Source organism: Cavia porcellus, unplaced genomic scaffold (genome assembly GCF_034190915.1).
Source record: "Cavia porcellus strain 051 isolate PalLab524CR breed Dunkin Hartley unplaced genomic scaffold, mCavPor4.1 scaffold_2, whole genome shotgun sequence".
NCBI lineage: Eukaryota > Metazoa > Chordata > Mammalia > Rodentia > Caviidae > Cavia > Cavia porcellus.
The window spans coordinates 60,745,418-60,760,636 of record NW_026947485.1 but is presented as its reverse complement, the minus strand read 5'-3'; the positions used below and the strand labels follow the sequence as shown (position 1 = coordinate 60,760,636).

At 48.0% G+C, this 15,219-nt stretch overlaps 1 protein-coding gene and 1 long non-coding RNA gene across 2 annotated transcripts in view; one reads left to right on the top strand and one right to left on the bottom strand.

The window, feature by feature from the left end:
• Positions 1-15,219, bottom strand: part of LOC134474418 (uncharacterized) — a 49,810-nt gene extending 34,591 nt beyond the window's left edge. Inside the window, exon 1 of the long non-coding RNA XR_010045290.1 lies at positions 14,687-15,219. This is a non-coding gene — a long non-coding RNA (uncharacterized LOC134474418). The remainder of the gene's footprint in view (positions 1-14,686) is intronic.
• Dlx6 (distal-less homeobox 6) lies at positions 8,480-13,898 on the top strand. Its single transcript, XM_063242393.1, has 3 exons — positions 8,480-9,283; positions 10,563-10,756; positions 12,591-13,898. The coding sequence occupies exons 1-3, from the start codon at positions 8,881-8,883 to the stop codon at positions 12,840-12,842; spliced, it is 849 nt and encodes a 282-aa protein (XP_063098463.1). The 5' UTR covers positions 8,480-8,880; the 3' UTR covers positions 12,843-13,898.

The window sequence follows — 15,219 nt, the reverse complement described above, 5'->3', positions numbered from 1 at the left end:
GCCTACATTGCTTTAGAAGTTGGATACAACTCAACAGACAAGTTAATCCCATACTGATTTGTTTTGGATCCATCTGCAGGAAGCCATGTGCCCCCTCAGCTGCTGCAGACACCTGCCAGCCACCTCATGGTGGGGAGGGTGTTTATGCTAAGGAAGACAGAGAAGAGATGATGGGATGCAGACTAAACCCCCATGGCATTCAAGACAACACATCACAAAATCTCTTTAAAGGATTCCTAGCTCCTACTAGAGTAACAGCAATGTGCCATCCTAACAGACTGTCCCAAGTGCTCCAAACCAATCTAAAGCTTGCCCTGACTTAGAAAGGGTCCCTGGAGGTTCACTATCTCCTTCTGGGGGGCGGATTCCCCCACCTATGCCTCATAGAAAAAAGGACCCCATTTCCCAGCCTAGGGGCACAGAAGGCACCTCACATTGTGCACTTAAGATTCTGTATAGAATTAAGAGCTGGATCTCTGTTGATTGTCTATTCTTAACTATTCTCTAAGGAACCTGCCAATTCTGATTAGATTTACTGGATTTGAGTAAACCTTAGTGCACAGGGTGTGGGGTGTGACGGGGGACAGAAGAGGGGTGTGCATCTTCTTCCTTCCAGGTAACTGGTATCCAAGAAATGAAGACTGGGACAGTGTGATAAAGAGTTTTCCTAACCTCCACCTGAAATAAGCAAGACCAATACCCAGTCTGGCTTTTCGCCTTGTTTACTCCATCCTCATTCAATGATTGGCAAAGCAGGCCCTGAAGGCAAAGGCAATAATTGGTCTTCTCTCTCCTTACTAGGGAAGTGTGTAGGCATTTGAAGTGTACTAAAAATAAACGAAGGATCGAGAAAATGAAAAGGGGACAGAGTGACAATTTGTGGCAATTAAAGCGTCTGCATGCTGTTGCTGCAGGAACAGGGACCCACAGTGGTTTTTGTTTTCCCAGGCCTGATGATGTGACTAACTTGTTAGGGAATTTGCGTCCCAGGTTCCCTGTGTGTGTATATGTTTACTCAGCAGCCAGGAAGCCCTGCCATGTCTCGATCCTGAGGAAGGAGCAGCCCAGCACTGCTGCTGGGTACCTGAAAACCGAGCCAGTGGTTTCCAGTAGGGGCCATGTCCTGCCCTCCACCCTTAAGGTACCCCAGACTCCTCTCCATGAAGAACCTTCCCATTAGTCCCTCTTTTGGGAACCCTCCCGCAGGCACGTTTTCAGCTCCAAAGTGTCTAACCTTAAAGGGGGAAACCATAAGGCTAAATTCTATTTTGCAACCTCACAAATGCAAAGGAGTCCAGGTGGGGTGGAGTGGGGAGGGAAGGGGGGCGGCCAGCCAAATCAGAACTTGGGAGACATTTTGACAGCAAGCTTGAAATATTACCCTTAATTTTTGGAAGACTTTCAAGAAGAAAAGCGGGTGGGGGGCTGTGAGAGAACCACAACTTTCTCCTGTCTGTCACTCAAGGGGCCGTGAAGGGATCCAACCTCCAGCACACGCAGAGACACACAGCGAGAAATTGCTTCAAGATACAGCAGGGCTCTCTTCTCTCCCTGCCCCCCCCCCAGCTTTCCCGAGCCAAGAACTCCGCGGAGAGGGTGGTGGTATCGGTGTTTCTGGGTGTCAAAAATCTGTGCACAGCCCCCAGGATCAGAAGAGTTAATGCGAGGAGGTGCTGCGCTCAGAGACCCTGGCCCAGACGCCCGGCCCGGCGCCCAAACTGGCACCCCGCATTGACAGCGCCTCCCCATCCCCACCTCCACCTCTGCCCAGCGCTGGGGGGCGGGAGGGGCAGCCACCGCTTAAATCCACCCGAGCTGGCTTCAATGAAAGCTGGCAAATCCGGCGAGTCTCGCAGAAATTTTCTTCGACCCTAATTCAATTTTAAAGCGGATTTTTACTATTAAAAACGCTGCTGAGCAACACATTGAATTAATCTGACTGTACGGTTTTAATTACATGAGGGTTTCTCTACAAATCCGTACAAGACAGTGGCTGGCTCTCGGAGGAGCTCTGCCTCCTGAATTCCATTATCCGGCCCTGGTTCCCGCAGACGTCGGCGGCCGGCGTGGGAGCCAGCTGCTGGCGCGGGAACTCCCGATGCCCTGGGCAGCTGCCGCCGCCCGCAGCCTGCCCGACTCCTGCCTCTGGCCTGCCCTTCAGCTCAGGCACAGGGAGAGGCCAGGATGCCTACTGGTCCGTTTGGGACTGCTGGACTGCAGTCCTGAAACGCTACTCTTGCTTTCTAAACTCTTGGGCCCAAACATTTGAGCTTCCCTAACCTTATTCTTAAAATGGCCCTGTTGGTCCAGCAGCAGGGACCTCGTTTACAGTTTCCTGAGGGCCCCTGCGACTGATCTTGCAGTTAGAGGGGATGGATGCACGAGAAGAGTTTGAAGGAGAAGCAGGCTGAGCAATGGGGAAGGGAGATTAGTGCGGAGCACTGTTAGGCAGGCCTGGTACCCCGCCTCTCTTCCCACCTCTCTATCCCTTGCTGCACACTATAGATTCACACACCAGTAGGGCTGCCTTACCAGCTTTACTGGTGCAACTAACTTTGTTGGGCAGCAGTGTCTGGCAAGCAAGACCAGAAGGAGACTTAAAAACACCCAAAATAAGCAATCACATCCATTCTCTTTTGCCCACTCTCTAATATTCTTTCTGCTGCTCCCTATTCTCTCTGCTCCCCCAAAGATCAGCTTAAATATAAGCTCGCCCAGTCTTACTTCTTAATGGATGTTTGTGGTATGAAAGGTTTGGTGCTGTATGAGGAAATAGACCTGGCTTGATAAAGTAGAAGGAAAAAAGAATATTTTTCTACACAAAATAAGTGAAATCTACAGGAAAAAATGAAAAGGATTGCAATCCCAGGATTCCTGGCTGCTACATTCATGGGAAGAAAAACAAAGATCTTTTTCTGGAAAAAAAGAAACAGTGAGTAGTTGGGTTTAAAAAAAATTAGCTTCTTTTAAGAGTTCTCAAAACTGTTGACCCTTTTTAAAAAGTTTCATTTAAAAACTAATAGATTACATCATTTATTTAGGATATTCCCAAATAAAGGCACTAAGAAGTGCCTATAGACAGGTACAGATAAAACAAGAACCAGAAGATTCACATCTCAAGGGTAGACAGACACAGAATATACATCCCCTTCCCATGAAAAAGTGTGTATTCATTAATTTTTCTGTTGTAACACGAGAACCATCTAAGAGTTCACCTAAGAGCAAAAGGATGATTTTCAATCCAGGTTTTCCTGAAGAACTGTCCAATCTTGGCTCTCCCACAATGCTGAGGCATTTGTTACGACTTTATTATTGTTAGTGCTGATGAAGGCATGAGAGAATTAAACAGAAGATGCTTCAAAGCATTTAGAAAGATGGTTGGATAGCTATATTAACTTCTTATTATTCCTAAAAATGGTGTGTGCTATTTCCTGCTGATGCTTGTTCCCTGCCACTCCAGGGCTGCCTGCATCCTGCAGTGGTCAGGGGCTTCTGCTTCCTAAAGACTGGCCTGATGAAAGCTGACTTCTTAAACCCCTTCCTGTCTCCCTTTGTCCTGCTATATTTTCCAGTCAGACAAATGGCAAATACTGGGGGGTGGGGGGGTAGGTGGTGCTCAGTCTTGATTTAGCCTATAAACCAAAAAGACTACATTTCCACTTATCCTATTTTAAACTAAGTACTTAAACACTGTGAAGTTCTTTTTTTTTTTTTTTTTTTTTCTGGGCTGAAAGAATCTTTATGTATTAGGGAGTAGGATCTTACAATTGCTGAGAGAGTTGAGAGAAACAATGAGGAACAGAATAAAAGAGAGAGGAGAAGGAGAAAGGAAGGAAAGACAGACACACACAGAGGTTTCTATATACACAATTCCAAAATTCGGGGAAGAAGAAACCTGTGCTGTTCTGTTACCTCTATCATCTTTTATCCTGTCTCCTAAGAAAGCTTTGGGTGTTCACATAACTTGGAAATAAGAGTCAAGAGGAGGCAAAGAGTATTCATTTGGAGAACCTACTTGACTTCATTTTCATTAACTCTATCAGACTCCAGGTTTTAAACACGTGGAGCAGGCGCCTCTAGCTTGGGGTTTGCTTAATGGATCATCTCTAAACAGGACACTCTGAATGAAGCCCTGTGGGGAGCTGGTGCTGTGTCAGTTTCCTAATTGTGTATTCTTGGGACACAGGACTGCAGAGATGAGAGAAACATGCCCAAACTTCAGTGAGACTCTTTTCTGGGTGTGGTGTAAACAAAGGCCACATGGTACCTGGATTTGGGGAAACTAGGAGAGTACAATGTTAACATAGACATCGCAATTTTGTCATTAGAGAAAATATAAAATATCACCAAAATCTCAAAAGTTTTCTTGTTTAGGTTGATTCTTTTGGCTACCCTGAAGATACTATCATGAGCCCAGGCTACAAAAGGGAATAGGGCAGCTCCTTGTGCCCTGGAGCCTTCACAGGTGTGTGCTGGGGGAGGAAAGGTGGGTGTCTGGATTTGCAAGAATTAGGCACCCTAGATACACACCCACCCCAAATTTTGCATTGAATGAAGAAAAGGCTAGCAGGAAATTTTTTCTACCAGTGTCTCCAATGAGAAGGGGGTTCTTAGCGTGGCTATGTAAATCAATACTGAGTTATTTCTTTGAATTCAAAGGCTATTTATCCAGGTCTAATTTCTTTAGAATTAATGTGATAACTGAGCCCAACTTAGCAACCAAACCTAGCCAGGCCTTAGCCAGTCTGAACGTATTTCCAAAGTCCCCTCCAAAACTGCAAACCCACTCCAGCCATCTAAGCATTCCCAGCCTACAAATGCCCACAAACACCCTTTCAGAACCAGAACAGCAGAAATTCTCAGATCCAATGTGGCCATTCCTCCACTGGCAGCCTCCGGCAGGCTGAGCCATAAGTTCTTTTGTCTGCTTCATGCAAATGTTTTTAAATAACATAACGGCCAATATAAGCTCCAACACCTCAACACCTTAAAAGGCAAAATTCAACCTAAGCTTCAAACTACGCCTCCTAAAACTTTGCAGAGCATGACCCTTATCTACAACAGACCTTAAAAAAGAGCCCATAAGCCTGGGACTCCTCGGGTGCCAGGTTTACTTCTATTTGAATGATAAAGGCTTCGCTCCCTTGGCGGAGGCCCTCCTCCTTCCACCCCCAGGGTTGGCCGGGTTCCCCTGCGGGCGAAACAAAGAAGTAGGAGCCAGGACTCCGCTGGCGGCGAACCAGGCGCCGGGACCGGGAGCCCCTGAGGTGTGTGCCTTTTTTGCAAAGCTCTGAAAAACCCGATATTTTGCCTCTCCCAGTAGGGCTGAAGGTGCTGCTTGCTCTTGGGCCAACTAGGGGCGACTCCAACCACCTCGAGGGAAGATGAACTGAGGTGAGGACTTTAATTGGAGCTAAAGGACAGGTGGGAACCGCTTCCGCCGCAGTCTTGGCGCGCTGTCTTTTGCTCCCAGTCTGGTGGCACAGGCCACACGTGGCAGACCCTCGCAGTGCGTCACCTTGACGCGCCCTGTGGGCCACACAGATCCTCTGACTCTCGATTCCGAGGTCTGGAGGGAAAGTCGGGCGGTCAGGATTGCAATTTGATGCTAGCCCGCAAGTGCAGAGAATGCAATCAAACGCTACACTACTTCTTCCCCGTTCCTCAGAGCCCACCTGGGTAGCTCAGCAGGTCTCAGCAGGACCGTTCACACACAGCTCCTTGCACCGGCACACCTGTACCCTCCGAACAGAGTAAAGGGATTTTATCCTCGATCTAACAGGGGAGAGATAAGAGCTCAGAAACTACAACTGGACCGAAAATCCCAGCCTGCCCGACTGCTTCGGGCATTAAACAAGCCGAGCTGGAAGCCCCATTTATAAATAAATGTTGCTGCACCCCAGGACCAGTGCTCGCAAGTGCCTAGCACCTTCCCAGGTCTCGCCATGGTCCACCCTGCTCCGTGTGCCTTCAGAGTTGCAGGAAGCCAGCGAGAAAAGCTGTGCACCTGCGAGCATAAAGGGAGAGAGACACTAGCACATGGATAAAAACGCCCTTACAGTTTTAGCAAGCTTTAGGGTATAAAGCAATAAAATTGCCACGTCTACCTGCTGGCTTTAAGGACATTACAAACAGGCTCGGGGCGCAGCTCGCCTACACCAAGGGCATACCGGGGTGGGGAGGAGCGCCTCCTCTTTCTTTGACCTTCCTTGTGTCCTCTCCTTTCTCACACATATATTCTCCTTACCACCTTGTATTTTCCTTGAAGATTTTGTTGTTGTCTTAATTCACTGCCGATTTGTAAATGCATGGATTGGGTTACTGCTCGCGTGTTAAAGAGCATCTCTTGTTAAAAGGAAGGGAACAAGGGACATCACTTAAACATGAATTCAGGGTTACTGAACCGGCTCCTGAGACTCAAGTTAAACCCGGCAGCTGGGGAAAGGAAGGGAGAACAAACGTCACTGTCCTGGGAACTTTGTAGAGAACCCGTGGTCAGCGTGCTTCAGGTCTCTGGATAACCATTTTAATATAAAATGGAGAGTAAGAAGGAAAAGAAAAAGGCAAACTCGCCTGGCGATGCCCGGAGACCTCGGGCTAAGAGCTGGGAAAATCAATTACCATAAGCCGCTTCCGGCGACCTTTGAGCACCCTTTGACTGGGGTCCGAGTAGCTCCGTCTGCAGCCGCCCGTCGCTGCGGCTAACCAGGGCAAGCAGCACCCTACCTATCATTTCTCAGGCTCCTCGGGTCCCGTAACTTAGTGGGTACAGGCGAGGTAGGATGCAAAGAAGTATCCTGCAGTTCTCCTAACAAGGAGACAGACACATTCCCGAACCTTTCAGACGCGACGACACGGGCTTGTTCGACTGCACCTTTCTTCGTCTGGATAAAGGCTGGCTGCTTCGGTCTCTGCACCACCCAGAACCGCCGCCGCGCCCGCGGAGGCCTGCAGGTCTCACCCACCCAGTCTGGACGCTCACTCGGGCAGCGCTGACTGCCGGTGCTCCCCGAAGTCCCGACACCTGGACCCTCGAATGGCTCGGCGCCAGCTCCGGCTTTCCTACCTGGTGGCTGGGCCTGAACCTTGCGCTGGGGCTCCGCTGTCTCTGCTCGACTGCCTGGACCTGAGTGGGTCTGGCGAACAGAGAGAGAAAGGCTAGATCCGCAGCCCTGGGCTGCTCCAAACTTAATGTCTTTCCCCAGTCCATCTTTGAAAGAGAAGTGGTTCTACCACCTGGATGTGCGGATATAAATCCCCTTGCAAATAATAAATGGATTAATAATAACAAGGTATGAAGTTCTTTTTATAGAAAAAAAGGAGAGAATTGAAACTAAATGCGGCAGTTAGACAACCATTTTGATAAGAGGATAATTGAGGCGACACTGGTGTATAATTAGAGGATAATTTATGCTATATCCACTTTTATTCCACCTCCCAAAATAAACCCAGTCCATAATCATTACAGGCAAATTGTTCTGAATTTTATAGCAGCAATTTGAACAAAGTACTGCAGTTAATCATGGGAGATTTTTGTGTATTCCTGATTAGAACTCTAATTGCCTCCTTCCAGAAAGTAAAAATAACTGTAAAACGACTCTATTTTTATCATTAACAATGTTGACAATAAAATAAAATCAATTGGAATTGTAATCGAGAGACAAATTTAGGACGAAGGCACTTTTACTTGGGTAGTTTATATTGTAATCAAGATTTGCCAAACCACTAACCGCATGTATCATTTGCATATATTTGAAAGCATTACAGTAGCTTCTGTTTTCAATAGGAAAAAATGCATTACTGTCAGTCCTCCAACGATTCGCTTTCAAAACAGGCTGCTACGTTGGGGGGGGGGGATCCCCCTCCACCCCTTCCAATATATAGGAATTACGGCCTGGGACGGGCAGGGACCTCGCCAGAACAGGGTCTGATTTTTTCCTTTTTCTTTACCACCCCTCTCGTGGGGTGGAGCCCAGGTGTGGGGGCTCTTCTTTCCTCTGTGGTTTCAATAAAGTACATCTAGAAAAATCTACGGTGACAGGGCGCTCCCGCGGGAGGGTAGTGGAGTTGTGGTGGGGGGAGTTCAAGGGAGGGGAGCCTGGCTTTAAATGCAAGGGGCACTGCTTCCGAGCACAGGCAGTACGCGAGGGTGAGCGGGGTGTGAGGTAGAGCGGCCTCCAGCCAGGTGGTGCCAAGGCTGCCATACTGCAAAGTGGGGGCCCAGGATTTGGGGCAAGAGCTTCGAAGAAGAGCGTCGGCGGCGGGCCGGGGCGGAGGCGCCTCCCTCCCCAGCTGCCCCGGGCGCCGCGCAGCGCAACCGCGCCTCGCAGCTCCGCGCTGGGATTGGAGTTGCGGAAGGTAGACGAAGAACTCTGCGAGCCGCGCGCACGCCAGTAGAAGCTGTGCGCCTGTGACGTCAGGGGGCAACTGGCCAATGGGGAGGCGCTGCCCTTTGGAGACAAACCATTCGACTCGTGGCGTCTACATCAAGTCTGAAAGCAGACGCTCAACTTTCGCAGAATCCACCTTAAAATCTCTGCCTTAAACTGCACCAGCCCCCAAAAAATCCAAGGGGGGAAAGCAAGGGGGGGAGAGCAGATTCCCCCTCCCCCTCTCCTCGCCCTCCCCCTTCTTCCTCCCTTTGGGTTAACAAGGCCCCGCTCACTATATCTCTTTATATTAAATATATATATAATATATATTAGAGAAGAGCGAGGGAGAGGGAGAACCACTTCCACCCCCCTCTTTTTATTTTTATTTTTTATTTTTTTGCAAGGATCCCAAGAGCTAAGGTGGCTGCAGAGGGGAGAGCCGCGCGAGCCAAGTGGGGGAGGGTGGAGGAAACCCGGGAGAAGGCTCTCTCCAGCCCCCAAAGTTTTGATGATGACCATGACTACGATGGCTGACGGCTTGGAAGGCCAGGACTCGTCCAAATCCGCTTTCATGGAGTTCGGGCAGCAGCAGCAGCCGCCGCAGCAGCAGCCCGCGCCGCCGCCGCCGCACTCGCAGCAGCCCGCGCCGCCGCCCGCGCAGCAGAGCTCCCCGGCCATGGCGGGCGCGCACTACCCGCTGCACTGCCTGCACTCGGCAGCCGCCGGCTCCCACCACCACCACCATCACCACCACCAGCACCACGGCTCGCCCTACGCGGCGGGCGCGGGCAACTCCTACAACCACCGCTCGCTCGCCGCCTACCCCTACATGAGCCACTCGCAGCACAGCCCTTACCTCCAGTCCTACCACAACAGCAGCGCGGCCGCCCAGACGCGCGGGGACGACACAGGTGAGAGGCCGCTAGGGCAGCTCGCTTCTCCCGCCTCCCCGCTGCCCCCCACCCCGCCCGCGCGCCCCGCTCACTTCCTCCGCGCCCCGGCCCCCTCCCCCAGGCGGCCCGGCGCGCCCCCAGCCGGGCCCCGTGCGCGCCCGCTCGCCTGGCGCCTGCCTGCCGGCCTCTCCCGGCCGGGCCCCTTCCCGCCGCCACTGCCGCCGCCGCGGACCCCCGGCTTCTGCGCCCGCGGCCCGTCCGGCTCCCCCGCTCCCCGGTCGCGCGCCTTTCAGGCTGCGCCCCAGACTCCGCGCAGACAGCGTCCTACGGCCCGTTCTCACTGCGCCCGGTGGACCGCGGAGTCTGTGCGCCCCTCGCCTGGCTCCTTCCCTCCGGAATGTGAGCCACGTTAGCCAGGAGTGTGTAGGGGACATTACAGGGCCAAAACTGGGGAGTGTGTTTGACTTCCCAGTCTACGCTGGGCAGGTACTGGCCTACTTTGCGTAGGACGGGCGGTGCGCCTTGGTGACTTGGAGGAAAGCTGCGTGGCCTGTGGCTCTGTTATGCTAGTGACACTTTTGCCATTTCCTGTGGACTCTGAGGCTTACTCACCCCAACCTGGGCCCCGGCCCTCTGCCCCAGCCCCTTCCTTCGGGGTTTGTGATACAGTGTTGGCTGCTCCTTTGTTCGGGGAGACAGAGCAGAGGGCCTCGGGCTGATGGCCTTCAGCACCCGGGGGGCTAAGTTGTCGTGAGAGCAGCAGCCTGCTCCGGTGCTGGCCTAAGCGCCTTGTGGTGTGTGGTTTGGGGGTTTGGTCCGTCTCTGCAGAAACATTTTGAACACGCCGAAGAGGCTTGATGCACTGGGCTTGGAGTTGATGACATCAAGTCAACTGGCAGCGTAAACACCCAGGTGGCTCAAGCACAGCTTCAGGGACCCTAAGGCCACGCAGCCAACTCCACTCAGCCAGAGACTGACGCCGCGCCGCGCCGCGCTGCGCCGCACCGCGCCGCGCACCCCAGAAAGCCACAGGCGCCGCGACCATAGCGGCCAAGTGGACCGAGTGTCCCGGTGCGCCCTCAGTCTAGACAGAGGGCATTGTTAGGCTCAGAGATAGGGAGAGGCTTAGTCAGGCGTTGCAAACACATGGGCACGGTGTACCCGGAGAGGTCTGGACGGTGAAGGGAAACTTCCAGGAAACCCTTCATAGATCCGATCGAGGCCCAGATGGCAGCAGCCTCACGGGTGACCATTCCTCTGTGTGTGTGTGGGTCTTTTGTTTTGTTTTTGTTTACAGATCAACAAAAAACTACAGTGATTGAAAATGGGGAAATCAGGTTCAATGGAAAAGGGAAAAAAATTCGGAAGCCTCGGACCATTTATTCCAGCCTGCAGCTCCAGGCTTTAAACCATCGTTTTCAGCAGACTCAGTATCTGGCCCTTCCCGAGAGAGCTGAACTGGCAGCTTCCTTAGGACTGACACAAACACAGGTAATTCCCGAGAAGCCGAAAATTCCTGAAATGCTGGCCCACCTTGCAGTTCCGGCAGGAATTCTTGGCCTAGTCAACCAAGGATGAAGGAGCTTAATGACAAATGCCTTTGCTCCACTTGCACATTTTCTTGGGATCACAGTGTGGACTAAATAACCTGGTACTGAATACTGGATTGGATTTATACATCTGCTCAACCCTCGGTGACCCTGCCCCAGCCTAGTTTCTATTGGCGACATAACTCATAATTCATTCAAATCCTACTCCAGAGCATAACAACAGGAAAGAGAACAATTATGTAGAAGACAAAGAAGATGTTGAAAAATAATAATATAGGCTAGTAGGCAGAAAAGGCCCACCTTTCTTAAGGATATTTTTGTGGCCTTAGGAACTAATAAAATTTCAACTTATTGACAGAGAAAGAAAAACTATAAAGTAAAATGGAGGGGTTGTACTAGAGTAGGCATAGGCTCCAAAGAGGACAGTAAAGCACCAATGTGTGAATAGTTTGTCCGAGGATTTCCTAAAGATTGCTCTAACCTCAGTGGTTAAATCATCTGGGGATAAAATGATGCAGAATAAGGTGCTTCTCTGAAGCACAGGGCTTAGAGCAAGGCAGAGCTGAAGATTTAAAAAAAAAAAATCACTCTTCAAATTCTAGCGGGTGAAGCCACAATGACATACATTTGCTTAAATTCTTCAAACCTACTAATATGAAAGATGGTTCACAGGGAGGGGCTCAAGGGAGTATATTAGGACCCTGCTCATAAAATCAGGCTAGAGTCAACTGTAATTTTTGTCCTTGTTGATTTAGTTGCATGGGGTAATAGGCCTCATCTGAGGTAGCTGATCTTCCTTCAGCAAAGGACCTTTAGGTTTTATGAGATGATTGCTAAAGGACTGATATAGTGGTACCTTAAAGTACATGCTTGTAAGCTCTTCTTTTCAGTTTAGCTTGTGTTTTCTTGCCTTATTGCCACTGAAAATATTGGCACTTTGACATGAGGTAATACCAGCTTCTTAGTGATGGTATTATTCTTGCAAAAGCAGATTCCAGGGATTTAAAAAGTAAAGAAAAGTGTACCATAGAATTGTCTTCTTCAAATAAAGTAGATTTGGGATGTTGGCCTACATATGCTTCTATCCAGGATTCCTGATTCATGTTTAGTTTTCAGGAGCCTTTTTTACTTTTAGTGACTACACTCACAATCATGTGATGATTGTTGACTCCAGTTTGACTAAGCAATGTACAAAGCAGAGAATGGGGGAGGTACAATCCTCAATGCCTGCAGGACTGTGGAGTTGTATTCATGGAGAAAGATGCTCCACGCAGCATCTATGACAATGGGCACCAAATACCTAAGTCTGTTCGAGGCACATCTGATTATAAATAGAAAGACTTTAATCTATTCATAGTCATTTGCTCACTGTACATGCATACAGATGCCAGCTTTTGTGACTGGTAAATATAAAAACATACTGTCAAAAGAAGTATACTCAATTGTATGGCTTCAATATGAAAAGTGCTCATTTCAAAAGTCCTTTGCCACATTTGAACTTGTTTCTCTCCTTCACTTGCTTATGTTATTCCTCACCTATGTTTATGTTTTAAACAGGATAGTATCTAATTTAAGAATCATGAGGACTTTAGATATCTAGACATAATATCTAGTAGGCTGGGAGTGGAGGATGGAGGTGCCTAGAAAGAGGAAGAGAAAGGTATGACTTGGTTTCTTGGTGCTGTGGTATGTAGGTCCCTGCCCCCATATTGCTTCTTAAACCTGTAGGGACACTAGAGCATTAACAGGCCTAATGAATGCTGCATTTCTTCCAGGTGAAGATATGGTTTCAGAACAAGCGATCTAAGTTTAAGAAGCTGCTGAAGCAGGGCAGTAACCCACATGAGAGTGACCCCCTCCCAGGCTCTGCAGCCCTGTCACCACGCTCGCCAGCGCTGCCTCCAGTGTGGGACGTTTCTGCCTCTGCCAAGGGCGTCAGTATGCCCCCAAACAGCTACATGCCTGGCTATTCGCACTGGTACTCCTCTCCACACCAAGACACAATGCAGAGACCCCAGATGATGTGAGTTATCAGAGGGAACACTAGGGGAGCGCCTAAACAAGACAAGGAGGACCCTAGACCTGCTTGTGTTTGCCAAACCGAGCCAAAGGAGCAGGCTCAAGAGAACTTGTATGTGTGGCCAGAAGCTGGCTGGGATCTCTCAGCTCTCTCCCTGTCTCTCTCCATCTCTCTCTGTCTCGGTCTCTCCCCCCACCCCCTTTCCTGTTTTACCCCCCTCTCCTCCTCTTCACAATTTTCCGTATGTTTCGTTCATTCTTTCTCTTTTCCCCTTTACTTTCCTGTCCTTTCCTCAACTGCCTTCCTTGAGCAACCTTAGTAATTTATCTTGCATTTCAGAAAGAGAGAGAGAGAGAGAGAGAGAGAGAGAGAGAGAGAGAGAGAGAGAAGAAGAGAGAGGAGAGACTAGTTTTTATGTCAGCGCTCTGAAAACCCCTCATTGCAAGGATATTTTCCCTTACCCCTTGAGATTCAGGCTCTGAGCCTCCTCTTCTATTTGGGAGTATCCATCAAAATGACTTTTTTACAGACATTTCTCCCCACCAGAAGAATCTGCACAAACATGGCAGCATTTTTACTTGTTTAATGAGCTTAAGACATTTCATGATGAAAAAGAAGCATTTTGGATTCCTGCATTTTTATTTACTAATCTCAGACTGATAAAAAAGAAAAAGAAAAATCCCTCACATAACAACCCTTCTCTAAAGAAAAAGGAAAAATTGGCTGTAAAATTAGAATTTCCACAAGAGGAATGCTGCATGTTTTATCAAAATGCAATGACCAGAAATGATGATTCATTTAAAATACAAACAACAACAAGAAAAAGGCTCTTTCCCTACCCCACCCCCAAACCTTGAACTGCAATCAGGAAAGACAGAGGAAACAATCAAAATCACCATTCTGTTGCTCTGACACCTTTACTAGGTGAATTGGTGGCATTCACTAAGCTAATAGGGACGTTTGTATCAAGAAACATTTCTGTATATATTGTTGAATTTTAGTTGTATATATACTTTGTATGTTTTTGTCTTCTTTCATATATGGAGTAAAAGCCACAAAATGCTGGGAGTGTCTTGTATATTTCTCTGTGTGTTTCTGTCTGTCTCCTCCTCCGTTTTTCCCCTCTCCCATCATATTTTCTATCACTCTTAAAAGAATTTCTATTTTCTAAAATGGGAAGTCCTATATATAAACATCAAATGCCTGAAAAGATGTCACTTTGCACTTGTAGCCTTTGTCTTAAGTATTTCACCATTAACCATGGGTATTTTCTCAGTTTTCTTTTACATGTTAATTTTTACTATAATTTCTACACATTTATCTATTTTTTTAAACACTAGAGTAAAGCTATCTCCAGGTTTGCCTCTAGATAGCCAGTAGTTCCTAGTACTGAAACTAAGTGCTCCCCTTTCTCTTTTCCTAGCCAGAATGATACAGCTATATGATTCTTTGTTTGGAGGCAATTTCTAATGAAAAAAAAAAAAAGAGAGAAAAGAATAAAGAACAAGCAAAAAGTAAAGTGCAATTATGCCTATTTAATGTTTAAAACCCATTGCAAGCTAACTAGGTAGGAAAAATGTATGATCCTGGATGAAATACATCCTTCCGATCTTATAGAAAGCAAAGAAATAATGAAAATGAAAAGTCCTTTCGTCATACAAGCAGGAAGCCCCATACTGTGAGAATTAATGGCTACAGACCTGGGCATCCTTCAAATTATGAACCTTGAAACCACTGAGCCATTTATCAGAAGTCAATAGAGATACTCAGAGTGCTCCATATAATGACAGCGACATACAGTCGTGCAAAAGGACAGTCACTATAATTAGACACAAAGCAAAGACTACTTACCAATATACCCGTTCCTTTTTTTGTTGAGCAACTTCCACGCTCAGTCAGTCTTCAGAATGGTTTAAAACCGATCAGTCTTGTCATTTTCTAGCATTCGCATTGTTACATTAGGAAAAATGTTTTCTTTTCTTTTTTCCCCCTTCCTACTGTGAAACTTTGGGTTCGTAGCTCCCCAGGATCAATTCTGAACAAAGCCTCCAGCTGCAGTGCCATCCAATTTGAAGCAGACATTGGGGACAATTTAAGGTTTTTATCCACAAGAAGGTTTTTTTCCATTCTCTTAAATGCAGCCATAATTAGAGTAATTTTTCATGTAGCCCGCTGATTACAGCGTTTTTACCGTCAAAGATAATTACCTGTAATTTTCTTCCACTTTTAATACTAAAAAGCCATCTTTATTTAGATTCAGGAACAGGAAAGGCGAAACAAAAGAGGGAAATTATTCTGTTATTCATACACAAATTGCAGAGACGTAGGACCTAAAATTGAAAATTAACCAAAATTATAATGCTGAAAAGAATGGAAGAGGCTGT